Below are 21,928 nucleotides of genomic sequence, written 5' to 3'. Positions count from 1 at the left end.
GAGACTTCAGTTACCTGTACTGTGAAATTTCCACTGGAGGAATAAAGAGTAAGAGGAGATTTAAAATGAGTATTTTGCCGTGGTGAACAGAGAAAGACTATTTCTCCTAGTGGGCCAGAAGGAAGGGTCATCAACTTAAAATGGTCACTAAAGGAGTGACACGAGGACTTAGGAGAAATTTCTTCATACAGGATCGATAGGGCATGGGATGTTTTTACAGGAGTGATTGAGGCACAGAACACTTCAACTTCTCAGAGAAGAGTTGATTAACATTTAAAGCATAAGATGATACAAGACGATGGGGAGAGTGAAGAGAAGTGGGATTAAATTTTGGATTGCTTTAGCAGAGAGCTGGCATGGATGCAATGGGGAAAATTGGTTCTTAGATTAATTTGTTGCATGAAGTTTGTCTTTTCTGATCATGCAAAGCCCATGAAATCTGACCAAAAACTGTGGTGGGGTGAGGGGGCAGAATTTGTAACTCTAAGCTACAGCTTCCTTCCACTTCACTGCCAGACCAGCTTATTTTCACAGTAATGGCACCAAAATCCAATAGGATAAGAATGATGGAGTAGTGAAGGCAATGCCAAAATAATTTCTGTACTTATGTTGTGGGATCAAAGTTTGCACCACACAGTATTTATAACGCAGAAACGGACCACTCGGCCCAACAGATTCTTGTTGGTCTTCATGCTCCACAGAACCATCACCATCTCACCCTATCAGCATATCCTCCTTTCTCCCTCATGCTTATCTAGCTTCCCCTTCAATGTATGCTATCCACTTCAATTAATCTTTGTTTCACATTCTCCTGAAGTTTCTCCTGAATTCCATAATAGATTTATTAGTGACTATCTTATTTATAGCTGCTAGTTCTGATCAATCTTGCAAGTGCAAACAGCTTCTCTATTTCTACCCTATCAAACGCTTTCATAATCTTAAAGACCTCCATCAGTTTAACAGAGATGAGAGTTTGGAGACAAAGAAGCCAAGCTCAGGAAACAGCTTTTAAACAGCTGCTGAGGCTCAACTGAAATTTTAAAGATTGAGAGCAATAGGTTTTTATTAGGTGAATATTTGAAGTGATATGGATTAAAGGAGGGTGCTAAAGTTGAGTTACAGACTGACCATGATCAAGCTGGATGGTGGAACAGGCTCCAAGGTCTAAATGGATGCCTCCAGTTCCATTCTTATACTGTAATGATATATACTATAATTTTAAGTAAACACTCAGGATGGTGGGTACCACTCCACCCTGGCAATCCCAATAGTTTTTATGCAGCATTCTAATGTCTTTATGATATGAGGGTGAGAAAATAAAGGTGAGAACAATCGTTCTGATCAAGTCGAGGCTACAAACAGAGCATCACTAACCTCTGGCCCGCTGGTGCACAGAACTCGGCATAGTATTTGATCTTTGGCTCTGTGCCACTGACCCGAAGAGTGGCCACACACCCATTCAGGAAGGTGAAGGTGATCATTTGGCTGCTTCTGCTTATAGGCAGCACCTGTCATGGGGAAAAGAATACCCTTTGGTTTGGCAGCACCAGGAGTCAATATACTGTGCTTCGACAGAACAACATAGAATATATGGCACAGAAACAGACCATTCGGCCTGACCAGTCCATGCTGACGTTTATGCTCCACTTGAACCATCCTTCCTCTTCTCACTCTATCAGCACAATCCTGTTCCCTTCTTCATGTGCTTATTTATCCTCCCTTTAAATGAATCTAGACTATTTGCCACATTCTTTCTACTCTTTGGGTAAAGAACATTGGTGCATATTCCGAAGAGTCATAAGGACTCAAAACATAACTCTATCTTTCTCTCCACAGATGCTGTCAGACTTGCTGAGTTTTTCCAGCATTTTTTGTTTTTATTTCAGATTTCCAGCATCCGCAGTATTTTGCTTTTATCATGGTACATATTCTGTATTGGATTTCTTGGTGACTATCTTATATTGATGGCCTATTGCTGTCCCCCACAATTAGAAACTAATTGTTCCCTCTATCAAAATCTTTCATAATTATAAAGATCTCTATTAGGTCATCCCCACAGCCTTCTCTTTAAGAGGAACAAGACACACTCAACCTATTCATCCTTTCCTGACCTTGCAGTTTTGGTTTTACCCTTGTAAATCATTTCTCAACCTTCTCCAGTGCCTCTATATTCTTTCTAAAATATGGCGAAGATAATGGCACATAGTACTCCATGTGGTCTAACTAAGGTTCCATACAAATTTGGCACATTTTCCTACTTTTTCCTTCTGTCCCTATAGAAATAAACCTTAGTGCTAGGTTTGACTTTTGTATAGCCTTATTAGTCTGCGCCATCACTATTAACGATTTGTCTATTTATAATCCCAGGTCCCTTTGCTCCTTTACTCCATTTAGATTATTTTTCAAGGAGTATGCAACCTCCTTATTGTTCTGACCAAAACATAACACCTCACAATTATTTGTGTTGAAAATAATTTGTCAATGATAGGCTCATCCTTCAAGTTTAGTTATGTCTTGTTGAAGCCCTCCTTGGTGTTGACTACCACCACCCCCCACCTCCCGACTTTGGTGTAATCACAAATTACAAATTATGTTTTTTCCAAAGTCCAAATCATTAATATAAATTGTGAATAACAGTGGTTCCAGCACTGATCATTGTAGAACTCCACTTCTCTCCTGCCATTCTGAATAGCTACCCTTTACCCCACTTTCTGTTTTGTAGCTAGCTAGCAATCCACTCTAAATGCAAGTTGTTGCTGTTGTTGCCACCATTTAGCAGAATTAATTCAATATACAGACCTATCCTAAGATAAAAAGAGTAAATTATACACATCATTCCACCAGTATCTAGTCTCGTTCGATGATAAAATAACATTGTCATATTCCCATGTGGTGGTATTGTCACTGGACAAGTAATCCAGAGACCCAGGGTAATGCTCTAGGGACCTGGGTTCAAATCCCACCATGGCAGGTGGTGAAATTTGAATTAGACAAAAATCTGGAATTAAAAGTCTAATGATAACCAGAAAACCATTGTCAATTGTCATAAAAACCCATCTGGTTCACTAATGTCATTTAGGGAAGGAAATCTGCTGTCCTTACCTGGTCTGGCTTACACATAACTCCAGACCCACAGCAATGTGGGTGACTCTTAAATGCCCTCTGCAACGGCCTAGCAAGCTGCTCAATTGTATCAATCCGCTAAAAAGTCTAAAACAAATAGAACCGGATGGACCACCCGGCATAGACCTAGGCACCGGAAACAACAATGGTAAACTTAGTCCTGTCGACCTTGCAAAGTCCTCTTTACTTACATCTGGGGGCTAGTGCCAAAATTGGGAGAGCTGTCTCACAGACTAGTTAAGCAACAGCCTGATGTAGTCATACTCAAGGAATCATACCTTACAGACAACATCCCAAACACCACCATCACCATCCCTGGGTATTTCCTGTTGTACTGGCAGGGCAGACCCGGCAGAGGTGGTGGCATGGTGGTATACAGTCAGAGGGGGTTGCCCTGGGAGTCTTCAACATTGACTCTAGACCCCATGAAGTCTCATGACATCAGGTCAAACATGGGCAAGGAAACCTCCTGCTGATTACCACATACTGCATCCCCGCCTTAGCTGATGAATCAGTGGTCCTCCATGTTGAACACCACTTGGAGGTAGCACTTTGGTGGCAAAAGTGCAGAATGTACTCTGAGTGAGGGACTTCAATGTTCATCACCAAGAGTGGCTCAGCAGCACCACCGCAGACCATGCTGGCTGAGTCCTAAAGGACATAGTTGCTAGACTGAGTCTTGGCAGATGGTAAAGGAACCAATGAGGGAAAAACATATTTGACCTCATCCTCATCAACCTGCCTGCTGCAGATGTATCTGTCCATGAAAGTATCGGCAGGGGTGACCACTGCACAGACCTTCTGGAGACAAAGTCCTATCTTCACTCCATCTTGTTGTGTGGCACTGCCAACATGCTAAATGGGATAGATTTCAAACAGATCTAGCAATGCAAGGCTGGTCATCCATGAGGCGCTGTGGGCCATCAGCAGCAGCAGAATTGTACTCGAACACAATCTGTAACCTCATGCCCTGGAACATCCCCACTCTACCATTACCACCAAGCAAGGGGATCAAGCCTGATCCAATGAAGAATGTAGGAGGGCATGCCAGGAGCAGCACCAGGCATACCTAAAAATGAGGTGTCAACCTGGTGAAGCTACAGCACAGGACTACTTGCTTGCCAAACAACATAAGCAGCAAGTGATATACAGAGCTAAGCGATCCCACAACCAATGGATCAGATCCAAGCTCTGCAATCCTACCAAATTCAGTCGTGAATAGCAGTGGACGATTAAACAACTCACTGGAGGAGCAGGCTTCACAAATATCCCTATCCTCAAAGATGGAGGAGCCCAGCACATCAGTGCAAAAGATAAGGCTTGAAGCATTTGCTACAATCTTCAGCCAGAAGTGCCGAGTGGATGATCCATCTCAGCCTACTCTGGAGGTCCCCTGCATCAAAGATGCCAGTCTTCAGTCAATTTGATTCACTCCACGTGATATCAAGGAACGGCTAAAGGCACTGGACACTGAAAACGCTATGGGTCTTGATAATATTCCAGGAATAGTACTGATGACTTGAACCCCAAAACTTGCCGCATCCCTAGCCAAGCTGTTCCTGTACAGCTACAACATCATTTACCCGGCAATATGGAAAATTCCCCAGGTATGTCCTGTACACAAAAAAACAGGACAAATCTAACCCGGCCAATTACTACTCATCATTCTATTCTCGATCGTCAGTAAAGTAATGGAAAGGGTCATCAACAGTGCTATCAAGCGATTCTGGCTTAGCAATAACCTGCTCAATGACGCTCAGTTTGGGTTCCACCAGGGCCACTCAGCTCCTGACATCATTATAGCCTCGGTTCACACATGGACAAAAGAGCTGAACTCCAGAGGTGAGTTGAAATGAGAGTGACTGCCCTTGACATCAAGGCAGCATTCGACAGAGTATGGCATCAAGGAGCTCTAGCAAAACAGGGGTCAATGGGAATCAAGGGGAAAACTCTCTGCTGGTTGGAGTCATACCTAGCACAAAGGAAGATGGTTGTGGTGGTTGGAGGTCAATCATCTCAATTTCAGGACATCACTGCAGGAGTTTCGTAAGATAGTGTCCTAGGCCCAACCATCTTCAGCTGCTTCGTCAGAAGTGGGAATGTTCGCTGATGATTTCACAATGTTCAGCACCATTCACGACTCCTCAGATACCGAAGCAGTCCATGTCCAAATGCAGCAAAACCTGGACAATATCCAGGCTTGGGCTGACAGACAGCAAGTAACATTTGTGCCATACAAGTGTCAGGCAATGACCATCTCCAACAAGAGAGAATCTAACCATCACCCCTTGATGTTCAATGGCATTACCATTGCCGAGTCCCACACTATCAACATCCTGTGGGTTATCATTAACCAGAAACTGAACTGGACTCTGACCTGGCTACAAGAGCAGGTCAGAGGCTGGGAATCCTGTGGCAGGTAACTCACCTCCTATCTCCCCAAAGCCTGTCCACCAACTACAAGGCACAATTCAGGAGTGTGATGGAATACTCTCCATTTTCCTGGATGAATCCAGCTCCAACAACAGTCAAGAAGCTTGACACCATCCAGGACAAAGCAGCCCACTTGATTGCCAGCCCATCCACAAACATTCACCCTTTCCACCAGCACAGTGGCAGCAGTGTGCACCATCTGTAAGATGCACTGCAGGAGATCACCAAGCCTCCTCAGACAGCACCTTCCAAACCCACGACCACTACCATCTGGAAAGACAAGGGCAGCAGACACATGGGGACACCACCACCTGGAAGTTTCCCTCCAAGCCACTCACCATCCTGACTTGGAAATATATCCCCATTCCTTCACTGTGGGTCAAAATCCTGGAACTCCCTCCCTAACAGCACTGTGGGTGTACCTACACCACATGGACTGCAGCGGTTCAAGAAGGCAGCTCACTACCACCTCCTCAAGGGCAATTAAGGATGGGCAATAAATGCTGACCTTGCCAGTGGCACCCTCATCTCATGAACGAATAAAAAAAAATATTGGTGGCCTAAACCCACATGAGTGCAAGGTTACATAGAGCTGCCAGTACCAATGGAATTGTACGTCAATGTGGCCCGGAGCCTTTGGGGTTATCTGCCATCCTATCTTGTACAGTTTACAGGTTGATGCTAATATAAATTCCTCCTTCCAAATGGCTCACAGACGAGATAAATCAACGTTTAAACTCACCAACTTCTTGTTCGGCTGACTGCTGTCATATCCGGTGGTTACATCTCTTATGTGCAAAATTTCAAATGATCCGCAAAGATTTGGATATTGATTTTCTTTTCCATAGTTTCGAAGTCGATCAAATATTCTCTTAATTGTAACAGGGTCAGAGCATTTAAAGTAGGAAGTCTTTGAGATGTGGTAGCCATACCTAAGCACAGACAGTGAATTCCAATATTTACTTAGAGATTTAGATGCCTTCAGAGTACATGTGCATACTTGTAATAACAGCTTTGTAATACCAATTTTGTTGATTTCACACTCCCCATGACAGGCATCCAGTATCCCTAGTAAGCATCTTCAGGTTAGGCCCTGCTCCATCTGCATTGTACCTACAACATACCTGTCTCATCCTTACAAGAGCACTTCTTACTTCACCAGTGTTAAATATTCCATCTCCCTCCTAATCTGGTGTTTTCTCCAAGCAAGGGTGCTACAAGTCAGTGTTGAACCCAAGGCAGATTTAACACCGCGAGTGCATGGCACTAGAGAATTATTCCCTCTTACTTCAGGTACAACCCTTCTAGCCAGCAGAGGAATATTCATCCCATACCTGGGTTGGTGCAGAAATGAAAGGCCTGAGTTTCCAAAAGCAACGTATTGTGAAGGAAACAGGCAAAGTAGAACAAGATCAGAGACAGGAGCATTAAACGACAGGTAATGCTACACTACATGAAGCTGTGTTCCCACACTCCTTCAATGTTAAATAAGCATTACTCACGTTCTGTAAATGCTATTCAATTGATCAGTTATGGTGAGGCTTCTTGTTTCTAGGTATGCTGCTATTTCTGCCACTATTACAGCAGCGCTCACTCCATCCTTATCAAGCATCAGTGTACCGCACAGAAACCCTGAGGGATTGAGAGCAAAAATAATCTAATCAAAAGTGTGAATAGTGGAAATCTGAAACACAGACTGAGAAGGCAGGGAAAAAATAGGTCCACCGACAATCGGAGAAAGACAACACTGGCCAAAGCTACAGGTGAAATTCAATGCAGAGAAGTGTGAAGTGTTTCATTTTGCATCAGAAAGATTGCGCAGAGACAATATAAAAAAGGGAACAATTCTAGAGGGGGCAAAGGAGCACAGGGCGTATATGTGCATAAATCACTGAAGGAGAGGTTGATAGTATGGTTAATAAAGCATGCAGCATCCAGGGCTTTATCAAAGGGGCATAGAGCAGGGAAGTTATATTAAACTTGTATAAAAAACTGGTTCAGCCTCAGTTGGAGCACCGTGTCCAGTTCTGGGTACCATACTTTAGGAAAGATGTGAAGGCATTAGAGAGATTGCCGAAAAGATTCAAAAGAATGGCTCCAGGGGTGAGGAACTTCGGTTATGGAAATAGTTTGGAGAAGCTGGGACAGTTCTCCTTGGAGAAAAGAAGGTTGAGAGGATATCTGATAGAGATGTTCAAAATTATGAGGGGTCTGGACAGGGTGGATAGGGAGAAACTGTTCCCATTGGTGGACTGATGGCCTCCTTCTGTGCTGTAACTATTCTGTGACTCTAGGTGGAGAAATAGCAAATACCTTTGACAACCTGTACAACAAACCAAATTAAGTGATGAACAGCCAAGGTTAAATAGGAATGAAGGTTTGTTCATGTGAGCCAGGCTTACGTATTGCTAAGAAGGGAGTCATTCAATGTCCAACATCATGGACATTAAAACCTCTTAAAAGGACATCATCACTTCATAACTGTTTATCTATATTTGACAATTATGGGTATAGTAGTGTAGTGGTTATTTACTGGACTAACAATCCAGAGAAGACAAGTTCAATTCCAACCATGTTTGAGAATTCGAATTTAAATTCAGCTTTAAAAACGAGAAATAAGTAGCCGGGATCAGTAGAAGTGACCACGAAACTGTTCGATTTTCGTAAAAACCCAAATGAATCAATGAATCGCAAATTCATTACAGCAAAGGAGGTGGCCATTTGGCCTGTCATGTATGCGTCGGCTCTCAATGAGCAATTCACCTAGTGCTGTTCTCCTGCCTTCTCCTTGCAATCCTGCACATTCTTTCTTTTCAGATACTGTAATAATCTAATTCCCTCTTGAATGCCTCAGTTGAACCCACCTCCATCACACTCAGGCAGTGCATTCCAGATCTTAACCACTTAAGACCATAAGACATAGGAGCAGCAATTAGGCCAATTGGCCCATCGAGTCTGCTCCGCCATTCAATCATGGCTGATAAGTTTCTCCCGCCTTCTCCCCGTAACCTTTGATCCCCTTACCAATCAAGAACCTATCTATCTCGGTCTTAAATACACTCAATGACCTGGCCTCCACAGCCTTCTGTGGCAATGAGTTCCATAGATTCACCACTCTCTGGCTAAAGAAGTTTCTCCTCATCTCTGTTCTAAAAGGTCTTCCCTATACTCTGAGGCTGTGCCCTCGGGTCCTAGTCTCTCCTACTAATGGAAATACCTCCCCACGTCCACTCTATCCAGGCCTTTCAGTATTCTGTAACTTTCAATCAGATCCCCCCTCGTCCTTCTAAACTCCATCAAGTATAGACCCAGAGTCCTCAAACGTTCCTCATATGTTAAGCCCTTCATTCCTGGGATCGTTCTCGTGAACCTCCTCTGGACCCTCTCCAGGGCCAGAACATCCTTCCTGACATACGGGGCCCAAAATTGCTCACAATATTCTAAATGTGGTCTGACCAGAGCCTTATAAAGCCTCAGCAGCACATCTCTGCTTCTGTATTCTAGTACTCTCGAAATAAATGCCAACGTTGCATTTGCCTTACTAAATACCGACTCAACCTGCAAGTTAACCTTCAGAGAATCCTGAACTAGGACTCCCAAATCCTTTTGCACTCCAGATTTCTGAATTCTCTCCCCATCTAGAAAATAGTCTATGCCTCTATTCTTCCTACCAAAGTGCATGACCTCACACTTCCCCACGTTGCATTTCATCTGCCACTTCTTTGCCCATTCTCCTAACCTGTCCAAATCCTTCTGCAGCCTCCCCACCTCCTCAATACTACCTGTCCTTCCACCTATCTTTGTATCATCTGCAAACTTAGCCAGGATGCCCTCAGTTCCTTCATCTAGATCATCTCAGTTCCTTCATCTGTATAAAATGAAAAGTTGTGGTCCCAACACTGACCCCTGCGGAACTCCACTAGTCACTGGGCGCCATCCTGTGAAGGACCCCCTTATCCCCATTCTCTGCCTCCTGCCAGACAGCCAATCTTCTATCCATGCTAGTACCTTGCCTCTAACACCATGGGCTCTTATCTTTCTGAGCAGCCTCCTGTGCGGCACCTTGTCAAAGGCCTTCTGGAAGTCCAAGTAGATAACATCCATTGGCTCTCCTTTGTCTAACCTACTCATTACCTCCTCAAAGAATTCTAACAGATTTGTTAGGCATGACCTCCTCTTGATGAAACCACGCTGACTTTGCCCTATTTTACCATGCACTTCCAAGTATTCTGAAATCTCATCCTTAATAATGGACTCTAAAATCTTACCAACGACCGAGGTCAGGCTAATTGGCCTGTAATTTCCCATCTTTTGCCTCACTCCCTTCTTAAACAGGGGGGTTACATTAGCAATTTTCCAGTCCTCTGGGATCCTCCCTGACTCCAGTGATTCCTGAAAGATCACCACTAACGCCTCCACTATCACTTCATCTATCTACTTCAGAACACTGGGGTATAATCCATCTGGTCCAGGTGATTCATCCACCTTCAGACCTTTCAGTTTTCCTAGCACCTTCTCCTTGGTAATGGCCACCATACTCACCTCTGCCCCCCGACTCTCTTGAACTTTGGCGATGTTACTTGTGTCTTCCACCGTGAAGACTGACGCAAAGTACCTATTCAGTTCATCCGCCATTTCTTTGTTCCTCACTACTACTTCTCCAGCATCATTTTCGAGCGGCCCAATGTCTACTTTTGCCTCTCTCTTACCCTTTATATATGTAAAAAACCTCTTGCAATCTTCTTTTATATTACTGGCTAGTTTACCCTCATATTTAATCTTCTCCCTCCTTATTTCTTTTTTAGTTGTCCTCTGTTGGTCTTTGTAGGCTTCCCAATCCCCTGGTTTCCCACTGCTCTTCGCTGCATTGTATACTTTCTCTTTAGCTTTTATGCTGTCCCTGACTTCCCTTGTCAGCCATGGTTGCCTCGTCCTCCCTTTAGTATGCTTCTTCTTCCTAGGGATGAATTTTTGCTGTATCTCCCAAATTACTCCCAGAAACTCCTGCCATTGCTGTTCCACTGTCTTTCCTGCTAGGCTCATCTCCCAGTCAATTCTGGCCAGCTCCTCCCTCATGCCTCTGTAGTTGTCTTTATTCAACTGTAATACCGTTACATCTGATTCCAGCTTTTTCCTCTCAGATTGCAGGGTAAATTCTTGCTGGGGGGAAAAGATTTTCCTCAAATCTTCTTTTGCCAATTACCTTAAATCTGTGCCCTCTGATCCTAGATCCTTCCGCCAATGGGAACAGTTTCTCCCTATCTACTATATATGAACAAGAAGCAGGAGTAGGCCATTTGGCCTCTCAAGCCTGCTCTGCCATTTCATAAGATCATGGCAGATAGTAACTTCAAATCTGCATCCCACCTACCCCGATAACCTATCACCCCCGCTTGCTTACCAAGAATCTATCCACCTCTGCTGTAAAAATATTCGAACACTCTGCTTCCACTGTCTTTTCAGGAAGAGAGTTCCAAAGACCCATGAACCTCAGAGAAAAAATTTCGCCTCATCTCCGTTTTAAATGGACGACCCCTTATTCTTAAACAGTTCTAGATTCTCCCACAAGAGGAAACATCCTCTCCACATCCACCCTGTCAAGACCCCTCAGGATCTTATATGTTTCAATCAAATTGCCTTTTACTCTTCTAAGCTCCAGTGGATACAAGCCTAGACTGTCCAACCTTTCCTCTGTCCAGACCCCTTATGATTTTGAAAACCTCTATTAAATCTCGTCTTAACCTTCTCTTCTCCAAGGAACACAGTCCCAGAACTGAACGCAATACTCCAGTTGAGGCTGACCCAGTGTTTTAGACTCTTATGCTCCCTTTAATAAAGCCTAGCATACAGTATACTTTATCAACCGCTCTTTCAATGTCCTGCCACCTTCAATGATTCATGCAGATATACACCCAGGTCCATCTCCTCCTGCACCCCCTCATGAATTGTACCCTTTATACCTTGTTTTACTAATGTCCTTTAGTGAAAGAAACCTGCAATCCTTATTGACCTATATGTGAGCCATGGGATAGTGGGGGAAAGGCGTGGGTTCAGATACATGGCAAATTTTTAAATAGACCAGATAATACACATACATTTATAATGGTCAGTAGCGATTTCATGGCAGGAATATAATCATGAAGCTCAGCTGATGTTTATAATGTCTCTTGTTTCACGCATGCTTAATTATTTCTGCAGAGCTGCTGAACTGAATCCCACTCTCGTAACTCACTTGCATTTAACAGCAGCAAGCCTGGAGCAAACACAGACAATGAGCCTTCCCTCAAACACAAGTCCATACCACAGCACAGAGAAAAGCGCAGAGCTTTGCTTACCAATAGATTCTTCAAATGAAAAGAGCACTTCTTTCCCACTCTGGAGGAGCTCATCAATTCGGTTTCCAATCCACTTAAACCCTGGCAAAGTTTCCTGAAACAAACAGGTGTCACAGTTAGCAGCAAAATATTTTTTAAAAAACCTGTCTTGGATATTTTTACTCAAGTTGGTCAAATTGGAATGGAAAGTACAGCAGACAAGAGTAGCAAGGGCTGGTGTTTTGCCTTTTGATTTGCTCAATGCTGAATGCCCTAAGCAACTTTTAAAACCACAGCTTGAGTAAATGCCTTGAAAAGTGATCGTATTCCTGCTAATTTAACATGGTAAGGATTAACAAGAGCTGTAATCATAGAATGATACAGTATAGGAGGCCATTCAGCCCATTGTATCTGTGCCGATTCTTTCAAAGAGCTGTTCAATTTAGTCCAATATTCTAGCTTTCTCCCCACAAGACTCTGAAATTCTCTTCATGTGTATGTTTAATTTCCTTTTCAAAGTTCCTATTGCATCTGATACTGCCACCCTCCCATAATGCATTTGGTACGTTAATAGTTTCCCCTCTAGTTATTTTGTCGATTATTTTAAATTTATGATCTCTGGTTACTGACTTTCCAGAGGAAACCATTTCTCTCTTAGTTTCATCAAAATTTCTCATAATAAGTATCTGTATTCAGTCACTGAAATCATTTTGACACCATAATCATCTGAAGAAATACAATTCCAAAGTCTTCCCTTTCAGACATGGGCCAAAGGTTGTTACAGACCTGTCACTGGTGGTGACCATGATGCAATGCATTCTCTGGCAATGCTAATCATGGATTCACACTATCCAGCTTGGCATGCAAAACCCTCAATGAACAAGTTTGGAATTTTTAGTCTTGATCTATCTGAGAGATGCTGGATCTGCCAAAGTATAAACATATTGGAAATTTCCAAGCTCAGTGTAACATGGGCCAAGTTTCATTACTATAGTTCTATCCTACGCTTTCCCTCCTTTTCTTTACAGCCCACTTATCTGACCAAAAAACAATCAGTAGACTATGAATGCAGGGCTCTCTAAGCATTCAGTATCTATTAATTTTAGATTTTATTTTTATTCGTTTGTGGATTTTGACTGTCGCTGGCCAGGCCAGCATTTCTTCCCATCCCTAGTTGCCCTTGAGAAGGTGGTAGTGAGCTGCCTTCTTGAACTGTTGCAGTCCATGTGGTGTAGGTACACCCACATTGCTGTTAGGAAGGGTGTTCCAGGATTTTGACCCAGCGACAGCGAAGGAATGGGGATATGGTTTCAAGTCAGGATGCTGTGTGGCTTGGAGGGGAACTTGCAGGTGGCAGTGTGTGCATGCATCTGCTGCCCTGTACTTCTGGGTGGCAGTGACTGCAGATTGGAAGGTGCTGCCGAAGGAGCCTTGGTGTGTTGCTGCAGTGCATCTTGTAGGTGGTACACACTGCTGCTACTACTGTGTGTCGGTGGTGGAGGGAGTGAATACTTAAGATGATGGATGGGGTGCCAATCAAGTGGGCTGCTTTATCCTGGATAGTGTCGAGATTCTACAGTCACATTCATTCAGAGAAGTGGAGGATGTTCCAACACATTCCTGACTTGTGCCTTGTATATCGTGGACAGGCTTTGGGGAGTCAGGAGGTGAGTTTCTTGCCTCAGAATTCCAATCTCAGCCCTGCACTTGTAGCCAGTGTTTATATGACTGATCCAGTTAAGCTCAATGGTAACTCCAAGGGTGTTGATGGTGGGAGAATTCAGTAATTATAATGTCACTGGCTGGCAAGAGGAGATGGTTAAATTCTCCCTTGTTGGAGATGGTCATTGCCAGCACTTGCGTGAATGTCACCTGCCACTTATCAGCCCATGATTGTTGTCCAGGTCTGGTTGCATGAGTGTACAAACTGTTTCAGTATCTAAGCAGTTATGAATGGTACTGAACACTGTGGAATCATCAGCAAACATCCCCATGTCTGACCTTAAGTTAGGGGGAAGGTCATTGATAAAACAGCTGAATAGGCCTGGGAGAAATAATAACAGGCCAAAACAGAGGGCTGTTATTTTTACTCTACATGCTGGGACAGCTCCATTGTCATAGTGTCATGTTTACGCTCACTCTGTAAATAAGGGAAAGCAATGCTGTGATGGATGGCATGGCCCACATAACAGACACCGTATCCCTGAGCTTGGAATTCACCATCTCATGTGCTTGTTGCTTGTCATTTGTGGAGAGAGTTTACCTGCTGATGTTGAACTTCACCAAAATACAAGTACTTTGTCACCTCCCATTTTCACTGATTGTTTCAGGTTCTTGGATGTTCTAACAGGCTAAGTATTTTAAGGATTTGCAGGTTTGATTTTTAGTGAACTGTTCTATTAATTCACAAAAATTAATTGCATGAATTGCCGTGTAAACCAGGCAACTCAGATATTTATTTTTAAGACACTATTTTCCTCCTCTTCAGACCCAATAATGGTGTGAAACTCAAGGCGGTCCTTCCCCACTCCTTCCAGAGCTAAACTCTGTATCTATTTATCAAGGGCATGAAACTTTGTGGATCCTGGGAGCTGCTTTCAACAGCAGCAACATCAGAAGCGGCTCTGTCCCTGTTGGCCCTTCTAGGGACCAGAAGCAAGTTACAAGGAAGTGCTTGTGGGTTATCAATTGTCAGGTTGAGTATAACTTGCTTGGCACTTTGAAGCACAAAATGAGACAATACTACTGGTAAAAATCAATATAGTAGTCCTAGAGGCTGACAGGAGCCACCAGGCTACAGTTACAAGCAATGCAATACAATAGAGACTAAGATCATAGTCGCTCCATTCCATACTAGAACACTTTTGGCATAAAGGCTGCAAGAGCAGTTTCCTTTGTACGAAAATACTGCACAAGGCAGCTACTTCTCTCCTAAAGAACTGCAGATTTGGATTGTCCAATTAACTTGCTGACTAGCCACAGGTGGACAACACAGATAAGTTTACTTAAACATCTCCCACCATTCAGGAACCAAGAAAGTAAAACATTCAGAGTGATCAAAAACAGTTGCCGGCTTTGCTTTTCATTTTACTGTTTTCCCAACAAGTGCACAAAAAAGGTGAAAGTTCACATGCTGTGTGTCAATTAATTGAGATCACATGTCAAAGGACTGCATCTACTCACTTTTTATTTATTAATCAGAAATACAATTAACCACATCCAGATGCCCAGTTAGCCCCATGTAGCTTGTGGTTGATGTACCACACAACACTGCCTAAAGTTATCAACTCTTACTGGGATGATTCTATAGATGCTAAACACCTAAGCATCATGTAAGATCAGAAAAAAAGTCAGCAGAGGACTAACAGCTTCACAGCCACATCCCCATTGCTAACTATGCACTTTCCTGCAGGAAGTTACTAAATAGCAGTGGGCGGGACTCCCCGCAGGGATAACTGTAACAGCACAATCGAGGTCCTCGGTCACCATGGTAAAAATGGGACATTGTCTCAAATTTAATCCGGGATCATCTTTTGAAAATCTTAAGGTCGAAAAAGAAGTCTCTTTATTGAAAATAGCAACAAAGTTTCTGAATTGATGTGGCCAGCATCTCACCTCAAAGTGAAAACCCTCGTGAATTGCAAGTGCTTGGAGGATTTTAGAGGAGACTGTGGTAGCCAGCATATACACATTCTTCACGTCAGCTGGATCTGGATGTCTGTCTTTCCAACACTTGAACATCCACCACCCCAGGAGAGCTCCTAGCTCATTGCCAGAGAACACCTTCCAACAGCCACTGCAACAAGGCACAAGAAGGAGGTCACATTACATTGTCAGAAATCTTTCGGTAACATTTCTGTATGAATCTTTTGTGCGCTTTGAGGTGAGGGATGCTGGAACTGAAGAATCAGCGTTGTCTTCATGATAATTCACCATGGCTGTTTAGAGGTATGGGACATTGTGAGACACAAACCAATTTCCCACACTCCTTGGAGTTGTGCCATATATGTGCATGAAAACTATCTTCCCTTTTTTTCACTCTGAAGGGCTGTCTCTTGCTGCGGTAAAGTTTTATAGGTGCTCCAATCTTCACTCAAGTGGCCACTCTTCAAATGTGAAGGCTAACTTACTATAGAGCTAAATCAGTCTACAACTGTAACATAGGGGGACCCTGGCCATCTGTTGACATCTTTTTTGAAAACGCCCCAAGCCCAGAAACATCCCAATGGTAAATCTCTAGCCTTCATAAGCCAACTCAGCACAAACTGTTTGGACAGTGTGGCTTGAAATTAGGGTGGGAATACTGACGAACTCCAGAGGTGAGGTGAGAGTGACTGCCCTTGACATCAAGGCAGCATTTGACAGAGTGTGGTACCAAAGAGCCCTAGCAAGACTGGAGTCAATGGGAATCGGGGGGAAACTCCACTGGTTGGAGTCTTATCTATCACAAAAGAAGATGGCTGTGGTTGTTTTAGGTCAATCATCTCACTCCTGGGACATTGCACAAAATACAGGTAGGGACAGATAGCACTAGTACAGAGAATAGTAATTTAATAGGTAAAGCTGGGGTAAGGGAGAAAGTAACAAAATCTAAATCAGGGTTACTATGCATGTATGTGAATGTATGGAGTATAGTAAATAAGATTGGGAAGTTACAGGTGCAGATTGCCATGTAGAAATATAATGTTGTGCAATAACAGAGACCTGGCTCAAGGAAGGGCAGAACTGGGTGTTAAATATTCCCGGGTACAAGGTGTTCAGAAAAGATAGAAAAGGAGGAGGGGTGGCGGTATTGGTTAAGGAAAGCAGTGCAGTGCTGGAGAAAGAGGATGTCCCTGAGGGTTCAAGGACAGAATCAATTTGGCTAGAGCTAAGGAACAAAAAGGGTGCAATTACATTGCTCATGTAGTCTGCAGACAACCAAATAGTGAGAAGGACATAGAAGAGCAAATCTGCAGGGAAATTACAGAGAGATGCAGGCATTATAGAGTAGTTATAATAGGGGACTTTAATTACCTGAACGTAGACGTGACAGTGGTAGTGTAAAGGGCAGAGAGCGGCAAAAGTTCCTAGATTGTGTTCAGGGGAATTTTCTACATCAGTATGTGTCCAATCTAACAAGAAAAGATGCACTGTTGGACCTAGTTCCTGGAAATGAGGTGGGCCAAGTAGATCAAGTGTCAGTGGGGGAACATTTAGGAGACAGTGATCATTGTATTGTACGTTTTACGGTGATGATAGAAAAGGATGATAGGCAATCTAGAGTAGGAATAATTAACTGGACAAGAGCTGACTTTGATGGAGCAAGAACAGAGCTGGGCCAGACAGACTGGAATGAAAAATTAGCAGGAAAAACTGTAGCTGAACAATGGGCCACTTTCAAAAAAGAATTGGTTCAGGCACAGTCAAGGTATATATCCTATCAAAAGGAAAAGGTAGGCAAACAAATCCAGAGCTCCCTGGATGAAAAAGGAGATTGAAATTAAGGTGAAGAAAAAGTGCGCTTATGACAGGTATCAGGTAGAAAATACAATTGAGAACCAAGAGGAATACAGAAGGTTCAGAGGAGAGGTGAAAAAGCATATTAGAGAAGTGAAGAGGGATTATGAGAAAAGACTGGCAGCCAATGTAAAGGGGAATCCCAAAGTCTTCTATAGGCATATAAATAGTAAAAGGAGGAGTAGGGCTGATTAGGGACCTAAAAGGGAATTCATACATGGACAAAGGGGCCATGGCTGAGATATTAAATTAATACTTTGCATCCGTCCTTACCAAGGAGGTAGATGTTACCCAGGCCATAGTGACAGACGAGGAAACTCTGTCACTAGAAGGGTTCAAAATTGACATGGAGGAAGTGTTGAATAATCTGTCGGTACTTAAAGTTGACAAGGCTCTGGGTCCAGATGAGATGCATCCAAAGATATTGAAGGAAGTGAGAGTAGAAATTGCAGGGGCACTGGCCATAATCTTTTAGTCCTCCCTAGGCTCAGGGGTGGTGCCAGAGGATTGGAGAATTGCAAACATTACGCCCTTGTTCACAAAAGGTTGCAATGGTAAGCCCTGCAATTACAGACCAGTCAGTTTAACTTCAGAGGTGGGCAAGACTCTAGAAACAATTTCTCGGGATAGAATTAGTAGTCACATGGAAAAATATGAGTTAATAAAGAAGAGCCAGCATGGATTTCTGAAGGGGGAAATCATGTTTAACTAACTTGCTGGAGTATTTTGAAGAGGTAACAGAAAAGGTCGATGAGGGTAATGCTGTTGACGTGGTGTACATGGACTTTGAAAAGGCATTTGACAGTCCATGTTCTTTCTACCAAAATGCATCACCTCACACATCTCCGCATTGAACTTCATCTGCCACCTATCTGCCCACTCCACCAACTTGTCCATGTCCTCTTGAAGTTCCACACCATCCTCCTCGCAGTTCACAGCACTCCTAAGCTTCGTATCATCCTCAAACTTTGAAATTGTCCCCTCCACACCAAGATCTAGATCATTAATATATATCAGGAAAAGCAAGGGTCCCAATACCGAACCCTGGGGAACTCCTCTACAAACCTTCCTCCAGCCTGAAAAATATCCATTGACCATTACTCTCTGCTTCCTATTTTTCAGCCAATTTTGTTTCCACGTTGCTACTGTCCCATTTATTCCATGAGCAATAACTTTTCTCACAAGTCAGTTGTGTGGCACTGTGTCAAATGGCAATATAGTTCCAAGTCAGGATGGTTTGTGACTTGGACAGAAACTGGAGGTGCTGATGTTCCATGCATCTGCTGGCCTTGTCATTTTAGCTGGCAAAGTTCCTGAGTTTAGAAGGTGCTGTCAATGGAGGCCTTGCTGCGTTGTGCCAGTGCATCTTGTAGATGGTACTCACTGCTCTAAAAGGCAATGGAGTTTACATTACAGGGAGAGATTTACATCTCAGTAATATTGCACAGATTATACTTTTGATTCATTCACTCGGGCTGTGAGCATAACTGCCAAGGTCAGCATTTATTGCCCATCCCTAATTGCCCTTGAAAAGGGGGTAGTGAGCTGCCTTCTTGAATTACTGCAGTCCATGTGATGTAGGTACACTCAGTGCTGTCGGGGAGGGAATTCCAGGATTTTGATCCAACAACAGTGAAGTTCCAAGTCAGGATGGTATACAACTTGGAGGGAAACTTGCAGACAGTAGTATTCCCATGCATCAACTGCCCTTGTTCTTCTAGGTGGTAGAGGTTGTAGATTTGGAAAGTGCTGTTAAAGGAGCCCTGGTGAGTTGCTGCAGTGCACCTTGTAGATGGTACACACTGCTGCCACTGTGCACTAATGGTAAAGGGAATAAATGTTTAAGGTAATGGATGGGGTTCCAATCAAGCAGCCTGCTTTGTCCTGGGTGGTATTGAGCTTCTTGAGTGTGGGGCTGTGGGCTAGTGAAGAGTATTCAGCCCTGACTTGCGTCTTGTAGATGGCGGACAGGCTTTGGGGAGTTGGCTTTGGGGAGTTACTTGCTGCAGAATTCCCAGCCTATGACTTCCTCCTGTAGCCACTATATTCATACAGTGGGTCCAGTTAAGTTTCTGGTCAATGGTAATCCCCAGGTTGTCGAATGTGAGGGTTCAGCAATGGTAATGCTGCTGAATGTCAATTTCAAAATTTACTGATGACACAAAACTTGGGAGTTTGTAGAACTGTGAAAAGGATAGTGAAGGGAAAAAAAGGGCACAGGCTGGCGGAATAGGTGAACATGTGACATTTAGTGCAGAGAAATGTGAGGTGATAGATTTTTGTCAGAAGAGCAAAGACAGCCATTATAAAATAAAGGATGCAATTCTAAAGGGATAGAGGGACAGAGATACCTGGGAGTGTACATATGCACAAAACAATGAACATGGCAGGGCAGGTTGAGAAAGTGGTTAAAAAGGCATACAGGATCCTGGGCTTTGTGAATAGAGGCATAGAATACAAGATCAAGGATCCCTTGTAATGATGAACCCCTATAAAACACTTGATTGGCTTCTACTGGAGTACTGTGTCCACTTCTGGCCACCACACTTCAGGAAGGATGTGAAGGCTTTCGAGAGGGTGCAGAAAAGATTTATGAGAATAATTCCAGGGATGAGGGACTTCATTTATGTGGATGATTGGAGAAGCAGGGGTTGTTCTCCTTAGAAAAGAGAAGGTTGAGAGGAGATTTGATTGAGTTTTCAAAATCATGAGAGGTCTAGACAGAGTAAATAGGGAGAAACTATTCCCATTGTCAGAAGGCCTGAGAGGCAGAGGACATAGATTTAAGGAGATTGACAAAAGTACTAATAGGAACTTGGAGGAACATTCAGCAGCAAGTGGTTTCTTTGCCCATGCTTGAACTGGTGCCTTCATGTGGTCCACAGTCAATGTTGAGGGTTCCCAGGGCCACTACCTCCTGACTGTATAGAACTGTACCACCATCTTTGGTGAGTCTGTCCTGCCAGTGGGATAACACTGAATCAGGGATGAATGGCAATGAAGGAGTCTGAGACATTGGCTGTAAGGTGTGTCAGACTGTTGCTTGTCTAGTCTGTGGGACCTAATTTTGGCACAAGCCCCCAGATGTTATTGAGGAGGACTTTGAAGGGTTGGTAGGGCAGGGTGTGCCATTGCCCTTTCTGGTGCCTAGGTTGTTGCTGGGTGGCTTGTCTGGTTTTGCTTTTTATTCAACTTTTCTGTAATGGCTTGATACAACTGAGTGGCTTGCTAGGCCATCTCAGCAGGCAGTTAAAAGTCAAGGGGGAGGCGGTGGCATAGTGGTATTGTCACTGGACTGGTAATCTAGAGGCCCAACTATCTTCAGCTGCTTCATCAATGATCTTCCTTCCATTATAAGGTCAGAAGTAGGGATATTCACTGATGATTGCACAATGTTCAGCACCATTCGTGACTCCTCAGATACTGAAACAGTCCATGTCCAAATGCAGCAAGGCCTGGACAATTTCCAGGCTTGGGCTGACAAGTGGCAAGTAACATTAGTGCCATACAATTGTCAAGCAATGACCATCTCTAACAAGAGAGAATCCAACATCGTCCCTTGACATTCAACGGCATTACCATCACTGAATCCCCCACTATCAACATCCTGGGGGGTTACCATTAACCAGAATCTGAACTGGACTAGCCATAAAAATACTGTGACTACAAGAGCAGGTCAGAGGCTAGGAATCCCGTAGCGAGTAACTCACCTCTTGACTCCCCAAAGCCTGTCTGCCATCTACAAGGCACAAGTCAGGAGTGTGAAAGACTACTCTTCATTTACCTGGATGAATGCAGCTTCAACAAAACAAGAAGCTGGACACCATCCAACACAAAGCAGCCCACTTGATTGGCACCCCTTCCACAAACGTTCACTCCCTCCACCACTGACACACAATGGTGTACCATCCACAAGGTACACTGCAGAAATTTACCATGGCTCCTTAGGCAGCACCTTCCAAACCCACGACCACTATTATCTAGAAGGACAAGGGCAGCTGATACATGGGAACACCACCACCTGGAGGTTCCCCTCCATATCACTCACCATCCTGACTTGGAAATATATCACTATTCCTTCACTATCGCTGGGTCAAAATCCTGGAACTCCCTCACTAACAGCACAGGTGGTGTACCTACACCACAGGGACTGCAGCGATTCAAGAAGGCAGCTCACCACTACCTTCTCAAGGGCAATTACAGATGGGCAGTAAATGCTGGGCCAGCAGTGCTCCCATCCTGTAAATGAATAAAAAGGGAAGTGTTGCACGCACCTTACTGTGAACTGTGGCTGTTTTATTTAGATATTTTTAAAAAATATTCTTCACAAAGTTAAGTGTCACAATTTTCTTGTAAAATGCATTGACTGATACTTACTCCTCTTGTTGTTCTGCAACAGCCAGTCTGTCTGCATCAGGATCTGTGGCTAATACAACTCGAGCACCTTCTTTCTTGGCCAACTCGATTGCAAGAATCTAGTACAAGAGAGCAGGGAAAGGTCACACCAGCTAGAGTCCTATTTACAGTTAGGATTCAATACAGAGTTAAGCAGTCATCTT

General features: G+C 43.6%; 1 protein-coding gene across 2 annotated transcripts in view; it reads right to left on the bottom strand.

Annotated features, from left to right (window-relative positions):
- The window catches only part of pgm2l1 (phosphoglucomutase 2-like 1), a 122,513-nt gene that overhangs the window by 3,200 nt on the left and 97,385 nt on the right, over nt 1-21,928 (bottom strand). For both annotated transcript variants that reach the window (XM_041199923.1, XM_041199924.1), the window contains 6 exons: nt 21,747-21,844; nt 15,486-15,666; nt 11,892-11,985; nt 7,059-7,188; nt 6,299-6,488; nt 1,375-1,508 (listed from right to left, as the gene is read on the bottom strand). In XM_041199923.1, the coding sequence (XP_041055857.1) occupies nt 1,375-1,508; nt 6,299-6,488; nt 7,059-7,188; nt 11,892-11,985; nt 15,486-15,666; nt 21,747-21,844 (827 nt within the window). The remainder of the gene's footprint in view (nt 1-1,374; nt 1,509-6,298; nt 6,489-7,058; nt 7,189-11,891; nt 11,986-15,485; nt 15,667-21,746; nt 21,845-21,928) is intronic.

Source organism: Carcharodon carcharias, chromosome 11 (assembly GCF_017639515.1).
Source record: "Carcharodon carcharias isolate sCarCar2 chromosome 11, sCarCar2.pri, whole genome shotgun sequence".
NCBI lineage: Eukaryota > Metazoa > Chordata > Chondrichthyes > Lamniformes > Lamnidae > Carcharodon > Carcharodon carcharias.
Note: the sequence above shows the minus strand (reverse complement) of the source record. Positions and strands in the feature narration are given on the sequence as shown.